The following is a 22,869-nucleotide window of genomic DNA, read 5'->3' as shown; positions in this document are numbered from 1 at the left end:
GCCAAAGGGGAAGGGTTAACAAGGCTAATGACTGCCGTTCTGTGTTGACCACATTGTTGGACCAGAAGTATTTCCAGCGAATGTTCTCACCAGTCCAGATACTGAGTAAAAGGCTTTAATTTGTGTTTGCTTTTTGTTTAGGTAACTACTCCAGACCCCCAACGTATAGCGGGGTGCCCAGTGCAAGCTACAGCGGCCCGGGGCCCGGCATGGGCATCAATGCCAACAACCAGATGCATGGACAAGGGCCAAGCCAGCCATGTGGTGCTATGCCCCTGGGACGAATGCCATCAGCTGGGATGCAGAACAGACCATTTCCTGGAAATATGAGCAGCATGACCCCCAGTTCTCCCGGCATGTCTCAGCAGGGAGGGCCAGGAATGGGGCCGCCGATGCCAACCGTGAACCGTAAGGCACAGGAGGCAGCCGCCGCAGTGATGCAGGCCGCTGCAAACTCGGCCCAGAGCAGGTATGCCGTCGGGGCAGGTGGTCTACGTGCGCACCTGCGAGCGGGCCCCACGCCCGCGCCACCCGGGGTGGGGAGTGTGGTGTTGCTCGGCTTGGCCATCCCTTTGGTGTTCACACAAGTTGTCCCTTAAAGTACAGAGAAGTCAGTGGCAGACCACGATCTGTGAGACACGGAGGGAGGAACCTGAGTGGTGGCCGAGTCCGCTGTGGGAGCTCGTTTAGAATGACCGTGACTAGACCTCGCAACGCGCGCCCAGGGCAGCGGCATAGCTGGGTGTCCCATCAGAGGAGCAAGGTTTAAGCAGGAAAGGTCTAAAGCTGAAAATGTAGGCTTCTAAAATCTAAACTACTGAAAAAGAATCACCTTCCTTTCTTTTTTTAAACCCACCATAACAGTCTTTATAAAATAGGATCTTTGTCTATGCACATATTCGTATTGTGTGTGTTTGTCTAAATGTTTCTGTGTGAGATTATGGATTTCATACTCTCATGGTAGATTTTATTTTTCTAGGCCTACCTCTCTATCTGTCCAAACCAAAATGCGGCCAGTAAAGCAAAGATAATATTTCATAAAGTTTTAAGTTGACAGAGCAAGGTTTTAGCCTCAGTTACTTACTTGTTTTTAATCTTGATTTTTAAAATTGTTGAAGTTATTTAAACTGCATAAAAATAACATACTTAATGAAAAATTTATGAGACAGAAGTGAATAGTTTTAAGAGAAGCATTTATAGGTATGTTTTACATTATGTTGAACAAATGCTAAAATACGTTTTAAATCAAAGCACATTGAAAGCTACGTATGAAGATAGGGTGTCTTCAGAAGAAAAGATAGAAGCATCAGATTTTTGTCAAAGGGAAAGAAAAATGTGTGTGTGTGTGTGTGTGTGTATTTAAATGTGTCCCTTTGTTACTTTTCCTCTGAAGCTGCTATTCGGGGGATGTTAGGGACCCCTTTAGTCTCACGTTTGCTCCAAATAATGATAAATTTCCCTTGAGGAATCAAAATGAAAGTGAGTCATTCTTTTTCTCTCTCTCATCCATATTACAGTTCCTTAAAATCTCCTGAACCCCACCCCTGTCTAGGGAGTGTTTTAATAAACCTGTCCATGAACACCGGTTTTCCTGGTCCAGCTGAAGTTCTGAGATCGGTTGAACCGAATTGTTCATGGTTGCACCAGCTCCTCTCAGGTGGAAAGTGCCTGATGGCACCAGAGGCTGCGGCTGGTGGCCTGGGAGGAAGACACCCAGAGGGACAGGCCATAACTAGCTGTTCTGCGTAAGAGTCTTGCGCTGTTCCCTTCCAGAATCAGCCGATGTGGCATTTTCTACCGATTTGTGCAGAGGAACACATCCCTGCCTTGTCACGTCTGCCTCTGAGCAGCTGGCCACCCCAGAGCCTTGCCTTCCTGGGCCATCCGCTGCAGCCCTCGGGGCACTCTGAGGACTGTGCGTTTTGGCTTGTCCCGGAGTCAGGGGTGCGCTGATGTGAGCATGGGGACCAGCTCTGACAGTCTTCCCCCATCTCTCTCCTTCACCCTGCCCTCCTCCCCGCCCTTTTTTCGAGGAATCATCTCCGGTCCCCCTGGCAGGCAGCTGCATGGGACAGAGGCCGAGGCCACATTCTGTAGCGCTCACACCCACACGTGGAGAGAACCTAAAGCGCAGGGGGATTCAGACTTGTCTACAGAACAAATCCAAAGAAGTTGTTCTTCTGTTCTGCTTTAGGCCACCATACATTAGGTCGCCTGCTTATCCCAGCCAGTCTGGGGCTGGGGGACGCCCCATGTTTTCTTCCCAGCACCCCAACTATGGCAACTCTCAGGCTCCCATGATGCACCAGCCTGACCAGTACGGGTAGGTAGCCACATACCCTGACTTGCTGCGGGACCTGGGCATTTTTTTTTTTAAACCGTTAATGACCGTGCCATCTGGCTGCAAAAGGAACACCCCAAACAAGAAAGCGAAAGACCTAAAAGGAAATCCATCCCAGAGGGGGTCGTCTTTTTGTTTCTTTTCGTTTGTTTCGGGGTTTTTGTTCGTTTTGTTCTGTTCCGTTTTTCACTCTTCTGGACGGTTCCGTGGTAGTGTGGTGGCGCCCTGCATGCCGTCCCCAGATCCCGTCTCTGCATGGCTTTGGGCATGGCTGCTTCTCTCCTTCGTGCCTGAGAGGGAAATGCACACTCTGAGCTCCATCAGAGTAATGAAGTCACCTCCCCTGGCGTGATTTCCCCCACTGTCGTCCTCGTGTTGTCTGGGAACTTGTGTCGTACAGCACTGTTATCACAACTGTGTTACTGTCATTCCCGCCACTACGGTGACCTGCTCCCACACACATCCCCAAATTCCGAGCACAGCAACCTTATTTGACAGGAGACTCGCTGCAGGAGACATGACTCAGGTTATTAATAGGACTTAAGAGGGGTTTCATTATATCATCACTGAGCAGATATCTGTGCCAAAGATTTCTGTTACTTCTCACAAGGAGTTTTAGAATATTAAAGTCCCCAGAAAAATGCAACCAAATCCTCCAACACAGAATTTGCTTTCTAAACATAGTGTTGCCATATTGTTGTCAATTTCAACACAGGAATTACATACAGCAACAAAAAGTGTCTTTCTTCTTTCCTTACTACAAAGCTTTATAAGAGCAGGCTGTCACCATTTTTAGGTTAGTAAATGCTCCTATGGTGTATTATTATTGAGCAATTTATTTAGTGAAAATATTATTCTTGATATTGTTTTCCATATCGTAACAGTAAGATTATCCCACAGAGATTGAATTCTCTTCAGTAGCTGCAGTAGAAACACGCCACATTTTTGCTGAAGATAAAACAGGGAACAGTCCGCTGGCTTTGTTTAAAGATTAAACGTATACAACTGTGCTTTCACGACTTGTTGTGAATACGTAACACAGACAGCCCTCCAATAGTTTTATATTCGGGATACATTTATTTAGACAGCAAGAGCAAATGATAATTTTGCAGTCGAGAGTTCTAAATCCTGTAAACATGGTCCTAAATGTGGGCCAACAAATACAGAATTTTGTAAACATAATCCTAAAAGCGAAATAATAAATGTAGAATTAGGTAAACATAATTCTTTGGGGACTTTGTCTTTTCCTCTTCCTCCTCTCTTGTGGTACCTTCAAGGTCAGTCCATGAGTCAGTAGGAAAATCACAGAGGGGAAAGGGAGGCATTCATCATCAGCTGCTAATCCATAGGATCTGTCCCTCACCAACTCTGGAGTTCTATTTAGTCCCACAAAGCTAGTTTGGCTGTGCCTTGCCAAGCCACATTAAGCAGCTGTGTAAAATGAATTTAAATGGCATGCATCAGAGTAAAATCTCTTCCACTGGGGCAGAAAATCAATGTTAGCTAACCAGCACGAGAAGATCCAATCTGCGTCTCAGCCAACAGCATCCGCATAGCTTCCTTAGAACACAACACCTCCTCCTTAATTAAAAATAAGAACAAGAAAGATGTTGGAGTTTTTCTTTGTAAATCTTTTAAACTTGGCAAAGGCTCGTCTTTGCGGCCCCATCCCTGTGAGCTCAGAATTTTGCCTTTTTATGTCTACAGCATTCTTTCTAAAAAAGAAAGAGAAGAAAGTTTTATTTCTATTTTAAATCTTCCTTCCTTTGCCCTTCGCCATCCACGTAACCTGTTGTGCCTTTTTTTTCCCCCAAAGCAGAAGCTTGAGCGTGAGAAAACATGTGTAGTACATGTTTTAGTGCTGTGGGTTGAGAAATTTGGTTTTCAACGTGCTTTTGCTTTCCACATCTCCTTGCAGCAAACTCGTGTTTTCGCTTTTTTGTCGTCTTCCCCGTTGGTAGCCGTGCTGGGCGGAAGGCAGGTGGGCAGTTTGGAAAAACCCATTTGCCGAACATTGGTTTCTCCTGGGGAAGAAGTGGCCTTGCAGAAACATCCTCACAGAGTTTGTTCAAATGCCTTCTTTCTTGAATCAGAGTCCCACAGGGCCCACAGCCTCTGAAAGAAACTGAAAAAGACATACTAATGACAAAGGTAGTGAGTGTGTGTGTGCGCACATACGTGTGCAATTAGACAGGAACAGAGAGCTCGCTGTGAGACATGCCAGCTCACGGCAGCTACACTCCGGGCTTTCGCAGCTCGTGGCAGAGAAGACGGTACAGAAAGCACACAGTTCTGACTGGTTGGAAGCCGTTTCACTAATTCCCTTTTTAAGGCTGGCATGAGAAGGGTGAAACCCACGTGCTGCCCTGAGTAGGTTAAGGAACGTGTAGAAGATTTGGGTTTTTTTTTTTTTCTTGTTTACCTTTTGAATAAAGGAATTCCTTGTTTTGATTATCAGGATTTACAATAGAATATGGTAACTCTTACTGTTCGAGTACTAGATTAGCTCAGTAATAATGTCTAATCATTTGGAATCAGTAATTTATACCATGCATTTGTCCAGGATGCTCCTCCCCCCCGCCATATACACTGATACACATTTTACTCAGAAAATGCATTGTTGTGTTTAGTTTTTTTTTTTTTTTAAGATTTTATTTATTTATTTGAGAGAGCGAGCACAAGCTGGGGGAGGAACAGAGGGAGAGGGAGAAGCAGGCTCCCCACTGAGCAGGGAGCCCAACTCGGGGGCTCGATCCCAAGACCCCCAGGGTCATGACCTGAGCTGAAGGCAGATACTTAAGTGACTGAGCCTCCCAGGCGTCGCTGCTCTGTTTAGTTTTAAAGCATTTCTGGTTAAGGTGGTGCTCTTTTGAAGTACTGAGAGGCAGAAACATTAGATGATTGATGGGAAGCCTAGTTCAGGAACGGCAAGTGACTGTCACCCTCCGTCCAGTTCTGATGGCTGTCTATGGCACCATGTTGAACAGAGTTGAGACATTGTCCGCAGAGGAAAGTCAAAGCTGGCCAGAAGATTAGGAGGGACTTTAGCCACTGCCCCAAAAGAACCGTTGCCATGAATCTGAGGCCACACACACACATAAATTTCCCTCGGCTACTAAGTGGGTTTTGCCTCCGTCCATTCTGGGCGGCACCAGGAAGCGTCCAACAGGTAACACTCTTGCCAAATACAGCCGATTTGTGGATTTGGCTACATCGGAGTTACCCAGGTTTTTGCCTTGGACGTGAGCCCCAGGATGAAGCATGACTTCAGTGAACTTGTAGACGGCCCGCCAAGCCCCACATCTTTAGGCGGGGGTATCCTTCGGTTCCCTGAAGACTGCCACCCCAGCACCCCCGGGTATCAGTTTGAATCTCGTCTTTGGTGACTTGAGGTGGCTTATGCCAGAGTTCTGACACAGACCCTTATGATCTTTCATCAGAACAAGAATGTTTCAGGGGCACCTGCGGGGCACAGTTGATTGGGCACCTGACTCCTGGTTTCAGCTTGGGTCGTGATCTTGGGGTGCTGAGATCTAACCCGACGTCAGGCTCTGTGCTCAGCAGGGATGTCTGCTTGGAAATCGCTCTCTCCCTCCACCTCTCCTGCCTGCGCTGTCTCTCTCTCAAATAAATTTTTTTAAAAAGAAGGAAGATAATGCCCCCGTTCTGCATTCCAAGAGGATTTGGTTTCCACGACAGAACAGTAGAACCTCAGAGCTAGAGGGATTATAGGTGTCATCCAGCCTCTGTCCCCTGAGTTCATGGTGGAGGAAACCAGTCTCTCTGAGTTACCTGCTCAGGACCCTTCCACCAGGGACAGGTGGGCAAGGCCGGCTCTGCACTAGTGTCCTAATGGCTTCGCTTAGTGCGGTCTCTCTCGATTTTCCCTTTAAAAGAAAACACCTTAATTTTAGTTCTCCGTCATGCCTAAGGGCAGTTCTCTTGCCGGAAACCAGCCATCGGCCCAAGTCTGGGTGGAGATTGTGCTTCTGAATTACAGTCCGGGCTTCGGTTCCCTGCCCCCCCTGCGATGCCCCTGCAGGGAACCACGGGCCTGGCACCTCCCCACGCAGACCCCGCACACAGCGTCGTAGTTTCTGGAACCACGCGCCTTGTGAGGTGAAGTCACTGTTTGCTCCAGGGCACACGGCGGATGGGTTTGAGTCTCCGCCCTCCGGTATGGCTTTAGCACCCGGCTTCGTCGGGGCCAGAGCATGGCTGTTGGAGGAAGGGCTCCGAGTCAGCCCTTGGACCCACAGGGGCGCACAGCCGCTGATGCTGGCACAGCCACGTCCGTCTTCCCTGTGCTGTCCCCGAGAGATGCGCCCGTGCACTGATTGAACTTCAAAAAGAGCCAGACTCACAGGCTTCTTAGTTTTAGGGGAAAAAAATGAGCAAAAGTAAGTCAGTTTGGAAAGTTGTATCACTCTTTCCTGCAAGGGAACTTCTATACCGACTATCACAACCATGAATCTGGAGACCTACGTTTTTATGCTTACATCAGACCAAAAACTAGGATAGCCGAAATCAGTTTTGTTAAAATATTTTTGTTTTTAGGGGGCGCCCGGGCGGCGTAGTCAGTTGAGCGGCCAATTCTTGGTTGTGATCTCAAGGTTGTGGGATCGAGCCCCACTTCGGGGGCACAAAGTCTGGTTGGGTTTCTCTCTCTTCTTCTGCGCCTCCCCCCTCCCCCATTAGTTGTTTCTAGCACTCTCTCTCTCTAAAATAAATAAATCTTTCCAAAAAATATTTTTGTTTTCAGTGAAACAAGAGATTGGGAATTCTAACATTTTTTAACTTTTGTCACTCATTATATCCCGTGAAGTCATCTTAATCGTAAAGTAACTTGATCAGCACAAGCAGTGGGTTAGCCTGTCCTCTGAGCTGTAGAGAGCCGCTTACGTCCATATCTCATGGGCATCCCACATACACACATGTCTTCCAGCAACTGTCTTTAGGGAGGTGTATTTATAATTCATTTCCCCTGTTGCTGTTTGCCAGCGAGGCACTTCTTCTGTATTATTTTCCTTGAAGCCAGTATGACGCAATTCTGCTGATGGGCCGGGAGCCACTGATGTGGAAATACGTTAATGGAGACAGTGCATTAAAATGTCAAAGGGAAGGGGCAGAAAACTTCTAAATGTGTCAGGACCCAGTTGCCGTGGGGTCCACGGGCCTGAAGGGACTGGAGTGATGTGTATTAACGAAGACTTTAGCCCTTTGGATTTTGGACAGTTAGGTTTTAAAATAATAGCTGTGATTGGAGAAGTCACATTATTGAAAGACAAAGAAAAGGTTTCAAAGGCTTAAGTAGAGTTTTTATTTCTGCAATTAAATGTAAGCCTTTGCATTATCATCTAAATACTGTGCTTAGTTTTTAGCCTCTTTTCCCTTCAGAATTTAGAATTGAGTATTCTGTTGGCATTTTAAGATTATGTCTTTAATCAAATCTTTCAGAGTTTCATAACTATCGTGGTAACCACAGAGTATATTTATTAGTCTTCACATCAAACAGTGGTAAAACAAGGGGTGCTTGGCTGGCTCAGTCAGTAGAGTGTGTGACTCTTATCTCAGGGTCATGAGTTCAAGCCCCACATTAGGCCTGGAGCCTACTTTTAGAAAAAAATGAAACACTAATTTTTTTAAAACATTTTATTCATTTATTTATAAGAGTGCACACATGCACGTGTGAGCAGGGAGATAGGCAGAGGGAGAGGGAGAAAAAAATCTCAAGGAGATTCTGCACTAAGTGTGGAGTCTGATGTGGGGGCTCGACCCATGACTCGGAGATCATGACCGGAGCTGAAATCAAGAGTCAGACACTTAACCAACTGAGCCATCCAGGTGCCCCAAATACTAATTCTTAAAAGACTAAGATTATATATATATATATATACACACACACACACACACATATATATATTTTTTTTTTTTTTTTTTTTTTTTTTTTTTTAGTTTAATGAGATCCAAGGAATCCAAGTCCGAAATGTAGAGCAACCCTTTTATGGATTAGGGTCTGTGAAGTTCCATAAACAAGCGACTGTGTTGCCTAGCGGGAGTTGTACCCACCCCAGCCACTGGCAGGGGGAGTCTCACGAGCCTGTATTTTTTGTAATCCCCTAAGGGTCCCTGGGGTGGCCACTGCATGTCTAAGGCTTGGCCTTTGGGATTCCCGCTCCCTGAAGAGAACTAGGGGAAACTCAGAGGGACGCAGGTGGAAAGTGGAAAGTCAGATGCCCACTTTTTTGTCCCTGATGGATATCAGAGGAGAATACTAGACCCAAGCCTTGGTTACTGGATAGCATTTGGAGAAACTAATGGGTGTGCAAACCTGAAACCATATCTCGGACTTTGGCAGTCTCTTGATTCAGGGCTAAGTTGGTCTCCCCAAATCCCCTGACTTTCTGCCTTCTGCCTTCTCAGACACGGTTGTCCTCCTCACATTCTGCAGTATTCCAAGCTCCCCACCGTGTCTAGACCTGCCTTCCTCATTCAGAGTATCTCCTGTCCATGCTCTAGTCCAAACCTGGGTGCTGTCCTCCATCTAAGGTGACCCATGGTGACACACAGAGTGGGTCGGAGCTCCCGTTACTAACCCAAGGGAGCCTCACATTGGTGGACTGTGCCCCTTTTTACTTGGCTAAGCCATTTGTCTACATGTCTGACCTCATGGCCACTAGCGTCTCTGCCCCACAGACCTCACAGCTCCACCAGACCAGCTGGGATGGTCCCCTCGAGAATCGGCTTTCCAGTCCATCTGTCCCCAGGGAAAGGCAGCACCACAGTGCAGGCAACTCGAGCTCTCCACAGTTACGAAAAGGCAAGATGGTTGAAGTCATGTGTATCTCAGGGAGCAGCACCAGCCTCATCGCCACCCTGCAAAGCGTTCAGGCTGACCGCGGGAAGCACCCCATCCTGCTTTGTGCGAAATTGCGTCATCTCAGCTGTGTTTGGGGTGGACGGCACCAGAGACAGCTTAAATGCAGTGAAGAGGACCTGATCTGTGTCATAGCCTGTCCCGGTCTGGGGTTTGGGAAGCATCCTGGTGACCATCCTGGGCAAGGGGCTTCCAGTACCCCTTAGCTGGTAGCATAAAGGGCTGTGGGAGCACTCCCAAAGATGACCTTAATTCTTAGTTTGAATTTCACTTCCATGAATAGATTTAAAAAAAAAACAAAAAATCACAGCTACAGAACCCCATAAGGTTCTGTCCATGGCTTTGAAAGTTAACTCTTTCTAAATGGCCTTTGACTGTTAGATACCAGGTAAGAGCAAATGGTGAGAAGGTCATGATCTAGACTTTTTGCTCAGCATTCAGGCTTTTCCTACAACACATTTTACTCTAATTTTGAATAGTGTTGCCTCACAAATGAAGTAACTTTGTGGGCCAGTGCTGCTTTCAGCTCAGGAAATCTAAGAATTTTAGGATGATTTTGTTGTAAGTTAGAAATGACTATACCGAATATTTCCTGGCATTGGAGCCAGGATAAGTGTATTCTCTGTTTGAGAGCTTTACAGAATATCACTCTAGCAAGTTTATAAGATGGAGATGTCAGGACCTGGATTCTTTCTCTTTTTCATGCGATAGGCTGGCTCTTTAGGTACAAGAAGTCTGTGAGTGCAGACAGGATCTGTGCATTCTTCGTGACCACATTCCCAGGTATCACTCGGGTTGGTTCTGGATGGGCGCTGTGGCGGAGCTCCTCAGTATTTGTCAAGCTGTTGTGCACCTGTCTGTGGTGCTGGTACCTCTGACGTTTCTCTCTCCTACACCTTGTGCCCAGAAAGGGGATGTCCTAGGGTAAAGGGTGGGTGCTTCCATCACTGAAAAGGAATAGCCCTCCTTAGGAATTACTTAAGATCTTTTCTTAATGGTATCATAATTGCAAAATTAGCTTTTTTTAAGTAAAGATCTCTGACATAACACAGAAAAGAGCACTGTTTTCTTTCTGTGGGCAACCTCAGTTGGCAACTAGTTTTCCTTTCCGGGGAGCTGTGCGATCTGCATCTTACCAGGACCCAGTGGGAAGCTACATGCACCAGACCCCACAGAGTCCTGGGGTCCTCCTCTTCCGGGGAAGAGACAGGTTTGGGGATTCACACCTGCCTCCAGGGCTTTGGTCTCTGCCCTGAGCCTGAGGCAGCCTGTGTGCTGGGAGTCAACAGGCAGTCTCTGAAGGAAGGGAGACTTGCTGTTAGTCTTTGATTGCCAGCAGTTCTTCGGAATCACAGAACAATGGGCTTACCAACCCCAAATCAACGTGGAGATGAAGAGAACATTCTCAGTTATCAGTTACCAGACTTCAGGCAGCCAAACGCTTTTTACATTTTCTTCACACCCTGACAGGGAAGTCTCTCGCCTCAAAACCCTCCAGCTCTATTTGTTCTCCTGGTTGCTTTGAGAAAGAAGGTGACAATCCGTCAGCGGCTTTAGGAAAACCGAAAGGGGGTACCTGCATTGAGGCAGACAAGGACTTAATCTTGAAACTGCACAACAGGTGCGTTTTAGCGGCAATGCCAGGAGCAGGACTGATAACAGGTTGGATCCCGCCGAGAAGGCTGCATGAAGCAGTGAACAGAAAGGAAAAAGATGTTCCTGGTGTTAGAGCCTTTTAGGAAATCAAGATGGAATATGCGGATCCCTCGCTGCGTAGTAGAAACCGCCTCCCCAAGATGCATGGTGAAAACACAGCTCTTGGGAGAAAGGCGAAGACGCCCCGGAGAAATGCTTGAGAGGCCGAGGTGCCCGGGGTGGGGGGGGAGGGCAGCGCGCGTGATGCGGGCCGCGGCCGGGACACGCCAGGGACAGCTCGCCCGCGGGTTGCCGCGCACTGTGCACCCACTCCAGAGACCATTCTCGAGACCAGTGAACAACGTTACCACAGCCCCTCTGTCAAAAGGGTCTTTTTCATCGAGCTATTGAAAAGCGACGTTCCTTTTTTGCCCATTCTCAAAGGAAAAAATAAAACTGAAGTGTATCAATGACCAAAGGGTTTGGGAAGTTATTAATTTATAGCTGCTGGAAAGTGATTAATTACTGCTGTAGCTTTGTGGCTGATGTCCTGCACTTTTCAGCCTTCTGGAAGGGAACAGGCTGCCTCGAAAGGGATCGCATTCACAACGAGGGAATATGTTAAACCAAAGACTCGAGAAGGGTTGTAAGAGCACAGGAAGCAAAAATGAGTTCTAGAACTCTCCCTCTGCTTCTCAGACTTGAGCCTCCTGCTGCCCACGTGACATTAGCTCTCAGTGACTGCCTCCTCACCCAGCCTCTCGTGCAAGCCAGACACCTGGGAGACACCTTAGTGCCCCTCTCCTTTCTGCCCAGTATCTCATTCCTCACCCCGTCCTGTCAAATGTGCCTCTGAGAGTGGCTGTGCCATGCCCTCCTGGCCTCTCTTACCAGCTCTTGGAGTAACTGCACACCTGCGGCCCCAGGTCCATTCGCACCGCCCGTGTGTCTTCCTATCCACAGCAGGGGACAATGTCTTTAAAACACATCTTTTTCAGCCATTGCTCCTGCTTAACAACCCCTAGTCTCTTTCCTATTGTCCCAGCCTACAGACAGGACCCCACAGACCCCGGGGGACACGGCCCTTCTGTCCCTCTCCGCGCTCACGCCCTCTAGTCTGCCAATTGCCCCTGCTGCCAGACCCCTGAGCCAGGGTGCCCTCTCCTCTCCTCACCCGAGTGAATCCCGCTGATCTGGCCAGAGATGAGGTGTGAGGGGACGGGGGGGACTAGCATCCGTTTCTCAGGGAACTTTCCTGACCTCCCTGACTGCAGGCTCCCCCATGCTCCCACCTCGGCCTCCTCCACAGAGCGTGCTCGCAGGTGGACGTGGCCATCCACTCCGGCGATTTGACTTGTGTCTCCGCTTGGCCCTCCTGTTGTTGTGCTCCTCCTGCCCCCTCCCCGCCCATACAGTCTTAAAATACTCGTCTCAAACAAGTGATTGTAACTACCAATAAAGACAAGATGTTTCTGATTAATGTTAGTTATTTCTGCCGTGTCTCCCTGAGCAAAAGGTGTACGGTTGTTAGGTCTTTTTAAAATAACACGTGGCTGTGTATTTCCACAGGAATCTACTGTTTGTAAATCGTTGACACTTCTCTTCGTCATCTTTGGTTTATTTTTTTTTTAAGATTTTATTTATTTGACCCAGAGAGAGATCACAAGTAGGCAGAGCGAGGGAGAAGCGGGCTCCCTGCTGAGCAGGAAGCCCAATGTGGGACTTGATCTCAGGACCCTGGGATCATGACCTGAGCCGAAGGCAGACACTCAACGGACTGAGCCACCCAGGCCCCATGTCGTCTTTGGTTTTAAAGATACAAATTGCCACTTTACCTTCCCAGGATTGAGTCTCTCGCTTGTTGAACCGATAGCATTATTTTGCCACCAAAATATGCTAGTGCACATGTTGTCTCAGGTGTGCAACGGATTAGCCACAACGGAAAGGGGCTGGGCATGGTTGGCTGGCTTTTCTGTTTTGATTATGTTGTTTTGGGGGTACCAGCAGTGTTTTTCCCACTTCAGATATTAGATTTAAAATAGTTTTGACCAGGTGCACCTGGGTGGCTCAGTGGGTTAAAGCCTCTGCCTTCAGCTCAGGTCATGATCCCAGGGTCGTGGGATCGAGCCCTGCATCGGGCTCTGCTCAGCGGGGAGCCTGCTTCCTCCCCTCTCTCTCTCTCTCTCTACTTGTAATCTCTGTCAAATAAATAAAATCTTTAAAATAGTTTTGACCGAATTTGTCCTCAGTACTGCTTGGGGGGAGACATGGTGTAAGTCAGGGTGAGCGTGCTCTCCGGCAATGCCGGGCACATGTGAAGACAGCTTCTGTTTCTAAATCATTGAAAATAGGGCACCCTGTGCAGTGTTACACATACAGTTGGAACTCTCTAAAAATAAATTCTGCTGGAATTGGGCTTTGCAAAGATTAGGTTCCTGGTTCTGATGACTGTTGGGTTTAAGTGGAAAAGTGCTCCAAATTTTGGTGTTACCCTAATTAATTTTGTCAGTAAGCAATCTTTGCTGGCTACGTAACTCCAGCTGCATCCACAGTGACAGTCCACGTAGAGAAAGATCTGTACGCAGTCGTGCCGTTTTCCAGTGGAGCACGCCCTGCTTTATGTTCCTGGTGAACATGACTCAAGAATGATGTTTCCCGTGGGTATGCTGGCACTTGCGTGCAGCTTCTCTCCATGCGGCTTGCCCCCAGGACTTTGTATGACGTGGCTCCCCTCCTGTGGCATCTGGTCCCAAAGCATTTCTTCTCTCCGCCCCGACCCTTCTCAAAAGAGCTGCATCAGAAACCCACTCACATTCAAGTTACACATTTCACACTTCCCTGTCTGTCACTGTTGAGAAAAAATAGTGGTGATTGCTGAAACAATGTGGCCTAAATATTCTTGTAAAGCACCAAAATCATATACAGATCTTACTTTAAATTTTCTTGTAGTTGACTTTAAAACAAGGTATTTAGAAAAAAATGTGCGGTTACCCTTGATAGCGTTTCATACTGGTGCGTTTAACCGCTGGGTCAAGCTGTAGTTGGAAACTGTAGTCCCCTTTCTGCCTTCACCGTGAACCACTGGAAATGGTCGCTTTAAAATTGGTGTTTGCTTCTGGGTTTTTTTCCCCAAAGCCAGCTCTTTGTTTGCAGATGAATGTGTAATGTTTGAGAAATCTCCAAAGTGAATAAAAGGAAGATCTATTAAGAAAAAAAAAAAAAAAAAACCACTTGTGTGTGTGTGTGTGTGTGTGTGTGTAGACTGAGAAGCAGGATGAGAAGTGCTTTAGGGAAATGGGTGTACAGGCTCCACTTCTGAATTATTCTCCTTATAATAACCTAGTTCTTGTCATCGAGTGACAGATCTCAAACATTTATGTCTAGTCCCAACCAAAGACTGATTTCAGTAAAGTTCTTCTAATTAATTTGTGGGTCCACGTGTTCAAGTAACAACCCCCACATCATGCTTTGACTTGGAAGAAATTAGGGGCCAGTGCTGTGTTGCGGAAGGCCCAGGGGAGCACGGGGCCTGGCCCATTTGTGCACGTGCCTCCCACGCGGCCTGCTAGCAGCAAAGCACGAAGCACTGACATGACATTACTTCGAATGTTTATTGGGTCCCCTCTGAGACGTTATTGGCCATTTATCGCCACAGCCAGCGCAGGTTAGGAACCTGTGGCATCAGGCGAGCAGTAATTTGTAACAAAAACTATCTGAGCCCGTAGACCTGTAACAGATAGCCCAGGAGTTCACACCCCAAGGTCAAGGAAGGGCACTCTGCTTTTACATCTTAGGGTTTTACGTGGACAGTGTTGCCCTTGTTTCCATTTGCATTTTTACCTGTTTTTGTCGTGTTGCCCTGTTTCTTTTTGAAAAAGAGAGTGTCTGAGTGACTGACTTCGACTGTCCTGATGCCGTTGGCAGCAATCTGAGTGTTGCTGTGCTCAGAAAGGGATTTAGCGGTCGGTGGGTGCTGGCTCTGGAAAGGGCCCTCTTTTGAGGTCTCTGTGGTCCAAGTCATAGGAGTCAGCCCAACCAAAGAAGTTTTTTGTCGTGAGCCCCAGAAACCCTCTTCTGTTAGCCGCACCTGGTGCCCTCTCCTGTTAGGCGCGCCATAGTGAGTTGGGGCGCTCAACTTAGTCAGAGAGGCGGCCTTGTTAGGTTTCCTCCCACAAAACAAAATAGTCTCAATTTGCAACATTCAGCAGAGTGTATTGAAAGCCTTCTTTTTTTAGTATTAGCCCATCTTGCTTATCCAGAATTACCAACAGTCTTGGCGGGTAGTTTCCGAAGCAATAATGAATAGGGTTTCTTCTGCGATGATGGAAGGACTGGCTGTCTCCCCCCATTTGGACAGATGGCCAAGTGCTGTGCTCATGGCCACACACGGCCACCCTGAGAAGACTCCCGTCGTTCTCAGCTGCTTCCCTCCTTGGGTACCCGAGGGGCCCGCCACACCTGTGAAATTCCTTCCTGGAAGCAGATGTTCAGGAAGCCCAAAGAAAAGCTCTACTTTGTATCTGTCAGCCGTCTACAACTACAGATGGCTACAGCAGACAGAGGGAAGGTATACAGTGGGCTCCCTGTGCCATGTCTCATCGAGTGCTAGCAGCGTTAGGGATCCCATGGAGAAAGCGATAGAGGACACGGACTGAAAGCCGGCCTGAGGCATTCTGTTCCTGCCACCTGCTAGCTGTGTGTCCTCAAGCAACTTCTTCAGTCTCTGATCCTTTTTTCTTTCTCGGTATGTAAGCATAATCCCACCAACCTTCCTCCAGGAATTTAAAAAATTAAATGTGTTCAATGCCTAGAAATTGGGCCAGGTGCATTTATTAGGGCCTCAGAAGTCATGACAGTTACCGTTGTTATCTGTCGCTGCATGTCACATGCAAAAACGGGCCCAGAGACCTGAGGAGATTTGCTCCCAGATCCCAGTGACCGTGGAAAGTGTGAGTATGACAGAGTCAAGACCAAACTTGTAAAATTACAGGCATGATTTCATCAAGGACCACTGTAGCCAGCAGCACGACGTCTTCAATTTCTTGTTACTTTTAACGGTTTTTTGTTTGTTTGTTTGTTTGGTTTTTACCCTCTAATGCATACCTTCATTATCTTACGGTGATTGCAAGTGGACAGTGCAGACTTGGGAGAGAAATCCTAGATTAGGGTTACCAGGAGCCTGCCTGGTGGGTTCTCTATTCTGATTCTCTTTGCCGCTTAAGTTATAAGCCAGCATGCTCAAGGACCCGACTGTTCCGTGCACCCGGGAGTCACAGCACATACAAAACTGAGTTTGGGGGAAGCCTGAAGAGGTGGCCTGAGGCCTGTGTACTCGGGTGACAACGTTGTCTACCAGTTCATTTACCAAGTATTACTCTAGTAGCTGGGCAGGCTCAGTAGCTGCTCCTCTCGGAGACATACGTGCCCAAAAGAGCCACAATGCACACCATAAATTATTAGAAGACCCAAAAGAAAGTGCAGGGGGCTCTGATAGGCAAAGTCAGGGGCAGGCAGGGCTTCCAGGTGGGGGAGTGAGGCCGGCTTTTGCCAAGGGGGTGGCCTTTGCACCTGGATCTTGAAGGACAGGTCACCCCTGGTTGAGACTTGAAAGCTGTCTTCAGAAAACCCAACCTGTTCCTAAGTTAAGGACGCTCTTCAGATGATTTATGTGCTGCAGAATTGGGAGAGCAGCCCCAACAGGTGCCTCTTGTTCTTGTTTTCTTTCAAAACAGGTACATAAATGTGAGATTGTCTTTTGTTTGAATGAGAGCACATCAGAAGGGGAACCTAAGATGCTTGAATTAACGCCAACCACTTTCATGCTGGATGTTAAGACCCTAACCATAAAGAAATACTGTTGCCAGCTGTGGGGCAATGCATTTAGAAGTATTTGACGACCTAATCAGAAGCCGTCAAATGATCTCAGATACATTGTTAATGAACTGCAGTGGGTATTATAATCTGGATTCAGCAGTCTGTAGTTATTCCAAATGGCACTTCAGTGAGCTCAGAATTCAAGGCTGAAGTAACATTCCTTTCTCCCAGAGCCACACCCACGCCATTAGTCTTTAGCTTGCTAGAATGTTCGTCCTAAGCCATCATAGAGTGTTTGTCTGGACAGGAATTCTCTGAATGGTTGATGTAATATTTAAAAGAAAAAAAAAGCCCACTCAAACCCTTATACTTGGAATTTCCCAAGTGGACTGTGTTTGAACTTTTTCCACCAGCCAGGAATTTGAATCCATTGAAAATTGCTACACAAAAAGAATAGTATATTGGGTTTTTCTTAAAATGACTTCTGTTAATATTTTAAAGAATCTTCAAAAATATTTTACTGTTATACATGGAAAGTCATCAGATGACAGCTTAATGGAGGCTGGGGGAGGGGGCTTGTACTCATATTATATTTGGAACAGATAATTCCAAGTGTGGATTTTTACCCTTCCTATTAGTTTTTCTCTTAAGAAGGAACACTGGTAGCCAAAAGTTGGGAAAATTTTCTCAAGGTATACTATTTATGTAAGAGACGCTTGAGTACGACTGGAGGCTCTCACAGATTTTGTCACATTGCCTTCATCTTTCTCTCTGCCTGTAATTTTCCTGCGAGAATTAAAGCGCCATGCAATTTAAACCTCCCCTCTTCCCCGTCTCATTTCCAGCAGTTAGAGAAATGCCTTTGTGCCACAGGTGTCCCCTTAAGATTAAGAAATACCCTCTTCCCCTTGCAAGAGTGCAAAGTTTGTCTTTCACAGAGCACACAGAAAAAACTAGCAAAACTAAATCACCAAAATGTAAATTTATGAGTCTGCATTACAGTCAAGGAAGGGTGACCCTTAGGGACCCTGTCAGCCCGTTGAAGCTCCCTTCCTTCCTGTCCCAGGAAAGCCTACAAAAAGAAGTGGAAGTCTGGTGTTTACTGTGTAAAGTTAATATGGGGATATTGGTGTGTGTTTCATAGTACCTAGTTACAGAATGCTAAGTAACAGAGTTGAAGGGTTTTAGAAATGTTTTCTCCCACATTCATTCTATCAGAACATTTAGGTCGAAGAAAGAATTTTTTTTTTTAAAGATTCTATTTATTTATTTGACAAACAGAGATCACAAGTAGGCAGAGAGGCAGGCAGAGAGGCGGGGGTGGGGGGGGAGCAGGCTCCCTGCTGAGCACAGAGCCTAATTCGGGGCTCTATCCCAGGACCCTGAGATCATAACCTGAGCTAAAGGCAGAGGCTTAACCCACTGAGCCACCGAGGCGTTCCCGAAGAAAGAATTTTTAAGTAACTTTCTCACAACTGCCCATTTGACTTTCATCCCTTGACTTCTGGATTTTGATCTGAGGACACTAAGTAATGCTCACAGAGTCAGATCTTCTTAAACATTAGAAATTAATTTTGCTTGCTTTTGTAATTCCTGTTCTTATTTCAAGTTCTCCCTTTCTTGCTTATATTCCTCTATATAAATCATAACCTGGAACACTTGACATGATTCAAAATGTATAATTTATTTGTGGAATTTATATTATTTGGAATTTTTACACAGTGGATTAAATAATTACTTAGCAGTAGTTCAGCCCTCTTTCCGGGAAATAAGTTATTTTAAGCGAACATGAAAAATAGTGGCCCCCGCCCCTCGCCTAGATGCATTCTGAGAAATGGCTCCCCGGGTGACGTGCCACCGGTGTCCGTGGCCAGCATATGTATGCGTGTGCTTTCTCTTCCTACAGGCAAGGCAGTTTTCCCGGCATGAATCAGAGTGGACTTATGGCTTCCAGCTCTCCCTACAGCCAGTCCGTGAACAACAGCTCTGGGCTGATGAACACCCAGGCACCCCCCTACAGCATGACGCCCAACATGGTGAACAGCTCAGCAGGTAACCGCGTCAGCCCCACGCTCTGGGAGCTGCCCTCCCCGCCCCCCCTCCCCGCAGGCCTGCACTGGTGAACGGCCCGAGCAGTGGGCCAAAGGGGGACACACTCAACTTGTCTGCTGCCTGGAAACTTGCTCAATCTATGTAAACGTTTCAAGACGTGAGGATCATGTTATATTTTGTGTGAATGACTTGCGCGGCCTCTGTGATTTTGTAGTGGGTGAGCACGTTCCCAGTGACCCTGGGGACAGCGATATATACGCAGAGTTCTTCTTCTCATGGGGCAACATTCGAAGTATTGGAAGATCCCCCGACAAAACCGGTGCTCCATTCAGTGCGAGTTCAACTTTCGGAGGAGGGATTGAAGGGCAGAACCAGGGGCATTGATGTACTTTTTCACCTTGAAATACATACCCGGAAATAGTTGTTCGTAAGCGCTGTTTGCAGATCATCTCCAGTGAGAAAGTCTCTATTATTTTCTTAATGGATTGTTTTAAATTTTCCATCGTGTTTAACGTTTTCAACCCCCTTGGTGATGTCAACAACTGCGTTCTTACCAAAGCCCGTCCGGTGAGTGCAGTAAGGGGATGCGTTTGTGGAAAGACCAGGAATGTCTACACCTGTGCCAAGAGTCTGTGTTCTCAGATTCCATAGGCCCTGAACTGCCTCCCCACGCCCCTCACTGCCCAGCAGTTGAGGAGCGCTGCTCTTGAGATGAGAAGAGACTGTGGGTCGTAGTGGACCTGTCACTTTCTAATGCCTGTCGGAGGGGCTGGCGCTGTCCCAGGGAGGATGCTCGCCTTCGATGAATACAGAGCACCGTGTAGCCGGTTGTGTGCGCCCCGTGAGGCTTCATGATGTGTTAGGGAAACACCGTGGACTTAGAGGCCTGGCCCTTTCTTACTACCTTTTCTCATTTCCTCTGCCTTTCGCCACCCCTCTGACCTTTGGGACTTTGAAAGGTCACCCGAGAAGCTGTTGTTTCTTTGCTCCAGGCTGGGCCTGCATCTTCTCTGAGCTTCTGACTTGTTGGTTTCCAGGGTCTCATTGAATAGTGCCCTTCCCTGATTACGCCTCTTTAAAAGTATGTGCAAGAGGAAGAATGAAACTAGTGGCGAAATGGAAGGTTTTTAAAATAACTAGAATAGTCCTTCCTGCTGTTGGTCATTCATCCCAGCGAGGTGGGTGTTGTTACGTTTGAGATGAAAGAGGACAGTCTTCGGCGGTCTGTTAGCCGGAAGCTTCCCTTCCCTTCTCAGCACTGTCCCAGGGAACAGTGTATTTGGGTTACGACATAACGTGTTTCATCTGGCTCGTTGAAATAAAATTACTTCAGAGCACTGAAACTGCACAATAAATTTTCACCTACTATTAGCAGTACTCATTTTTCCCTTTTTCCTTTGGACCCCAGAGCCACAAAAATAACCAACCACAAGAAGATGGCACCGTGCCCTGCCTAAGAAGATTTATGTGTTCCTGGGGAATAACCAATTTAATGGAAATTCACAGAGAGGGTTTCTTTTCATTATTATTATTATTATTATCATCATTATTATTATTATTATTATTCAGATACTGCAGCTCTTCGTTACTTCCTGCAGAGGAAACCTGTTCAGTGAGAGGCTACTTAGCCTCACAGTCTAGTATGGGCTAGTAAAAATTTTTTTTATTGTGTTGTGTATTTTGAAACATTGAATTTTTAATAATTTAGACATTTATCAAATTTTCCTCTACACATTTAGGTGATTTTATTCCAGCTCTATCCATCAAATGCACCCTGATAGAAAGTAGTCATCTAGCTAGCACATCCAAAGAATATTAACGAGTTAGCATATACTGTGTGTCTCCTGATAGTTGCCCATTAAGCTGCCGTCTCTATGTTACAGTCTCTGAGGGAAACGGGAGTGGCAGAGGAACCCATAAAATTACCGACTGGCTCCTGATGGGCTTTGGTCTGAAGGCGTGCTCTTGACTTTTTCTAGAGTTGGGCCCCAGATGGCTTCAATCATCATCACATCACTCTACTTGTTTTGGGCCCATGTGGATCAGTGACCAGTGATAAGGGCAGAATGTGTTCTCTGTGTAAGGGCACTTTTGGAGAAGGTGCAGATAGCACCCCTGATGTCCAGGGCTGGCAGTGGGATTTGCTGAACCTCGACAGCTTATGCAACTGGAATCCCAGCATCCTCTTTGCAGAGTTCAGGCAGTTGTGATATAGATGGGGTTCAGGGCCAAAACACATCTTCCTGTGTAGTGACAAATTGTTACAGGCTTCAGTGAGCAAGTAATTATTCAAATGGAGTCAGTGTGAGTATGAATGTGACAACTATTTCTTCATTTTAAAATGCAGGAAATGTGGGGTGCTAAGCAGTGGGGGGGATTTTTTTTTCCTCTAAAGGAGCTTTTTTCAAAAAAAATTATTTGCATTAAAAGATTAGAATTAGATAATGCAGTGGGCAAAAGTAGAAGTCACGTATAGCCTTGTTAAATACGTCCTTTTCTAATCCTTGTGTTATTAGCTGTGTTATACTTCTTTGTGTTTCCTTTCATAATATTCATTTGTTATATGCTTGTCTTCATATAAACCATCATCTTCAGAGAAGACATCTAAATTCCAGAAAATCTGCCATCTGTGGCTCTAAGTTTGCCTCACTAGAAGCCGCTCTGCAAAATATAGGGCATTTCTATCCGTGTAACCTCCAGATAGTAAAGGAACAGCCATATACTCCTGTAGGCAGGCCTTCCTCTTACACAAGAGCCCGGTCGGGATTCCAGATCTTTCCGCCAACCTACCACGGCTCCGTCCCACAGGCAGTGTCCCATTGACGTCCTACCAGTATGGGGCAGACTAGCTCCGTTAACCCTCACAGAGGGAAAAAGGCAAGCTCATTACCACGGGATCGACAGCTTTCTTCCGTGTTCTCAAAAATCAAGAACGACGTGTTACCCAGAATGCTTGTTAAAACTACAGATTTCGAATTTCTGGACGGTGCACAAATCTCTGCTCCTAACAGACGCCTCAGGTAGTTTTCATAAGTGCTCTCTAAAGCTTAAGAACCCCGATTTGGAGGTACTCGGCTCAGCAGTCTCCTGGCAGAACCCAGGCCCACTTGTGGGGCATTAGCTGCTTACCAGATAATTTGCTGTTTTGAAATTTTTTTAAAAAGCTATAAAACCATGGCTCGCATATGCATCCACCAGACAGATAGGTGGTGACCGTCTTGAGACTTCAGGGTCCTTCTCTAAGGACGCTTTGGCTCTTGAGCACCATTGCTGACGGTTGGATGTCCAAGTGGTTTCTAAGATTGTTGGGGTTTTTGTTTGCTTGCTTGCTTGCTTGAAGTGAATGATTTTCGGTGGACTGCTGTCCTCCCTCCCCGATCAAAGATATGGAAGGTGTAATAAAAGATGAAAACCTTTTCTCTCTAAGTGGGCAGAATGCAGACTGGGATTATGCCGAGTCGGTTGGTAGCGCCGGACTTGGTCGGTAGCTGGGGCTTTCTTGAGAGCACAGCGGGCGTGCTGGGTGTGCTCAGGCCGCATGTTTCCTTGGGCTGCCTGTCCGGAGAGAGGGGGCGCGGGTGGCAGTGAGGGTGGTGTGCCTCGCGCTCTCGCTGCCCCTGTGGAGGTACGTCATGGCCAGGGCTCGGAAGGTTCTTGCCAGGCTTCTCGCATATCCTCCGTACGTGTCACGTCCACGGTGCTTTGCTCTGTGTGCCCCATATAAAGAGAGTCCTGCCTGCCCGCACATGTGTACACGTCGACAGGCCCTCCTGTGTTTTCCGAAACAAGGAATAAAAGATTCTGTCGTTTACCGTGAAAAGAACGAACCGCGTGTGTGCTTCTGGTCGCACGTCTGCATCTTCTGGGAGTGACTTGGCCACCTTGTAGGAAGACTGAGTGAAGAAAGCTGAACAAGAAGAGCGAGTGTTGAGTTCAGCTTTGCTCACACCATATGTTCTTTATGTTCCTCTTGAATATATTAAATCCAGGGTGGAATGGCTGCCTTAGGACCTTGACCCACACTTACTTTAGGAAATCATTCTAGCTCTTAAATTTCAGTGGTAAAGCCAGAGGCTAGCACTTGAAATGTATTTACAATACTCACACAGCACTTTCTGCAGGCCCGAGTTCTTTACTGCCCCTTTTTATG

The 22,869-nt window shown here is 46.9% G+C and overlaps 1 protein-coding gene across 10 annotated transcripts in view; it reads left to right on the top strand.

Annotated features, from left to right (window-relative positions):
- The window catches only part of ARID1B (AT-rich interaction domain 1B), a 439,186-nt gene that overhangs the window by 376,998 nt on the left and 39,319 nt on the right, over nucleotides 1-22,869 (top strand). For 7 of the 10 annotated variants that reach the window (XM_045080143.1, XM_045080141.1, XM_045080135.1 and 4 more), the window contains 3 exons: nucleotides 142-469; nucleotides 2,195-2,323; nucleotides 18,574-18,719. In XM_045080143.1, the coding sequence (XP_044936078.1) occupies nucleotides 142-469; nucleotides 2,195-2,323; nucleotides 18,574-18,719 (603 nt within the window). The remainder of the gene's footprint in view (nucleotides 1-141; nucleotides 470-2,194; nucleotides 2,324-18,573; nucleotides 18,720-22,869) is intronic. The other 3 variants (XM_045080144.1, XM_045080140.1, XM_045080138.1) reach the window with 1 other exon arrangement.

Source organism: Mustela putorius, unplaced genomic scaffold (assembly GCF_011764305.1).
Source record: "Mustela putorius furo isolate JIRA1106 unplaced genomic scaffold, ASM1176430v1.1 tig00000450_pilon_pilon_pilon, whole genome shotgun sequence".
NCBI classification, from domain to species: domain Eukaryota; kingdom Metazoa; phylum Chordata; class Mammalia; order Carnivora; family Mustelidae; genus Mustela; species Mustela putorius.
This window is presented reverse-complemented; position numbering and strand designations above follow the sequence as displayed.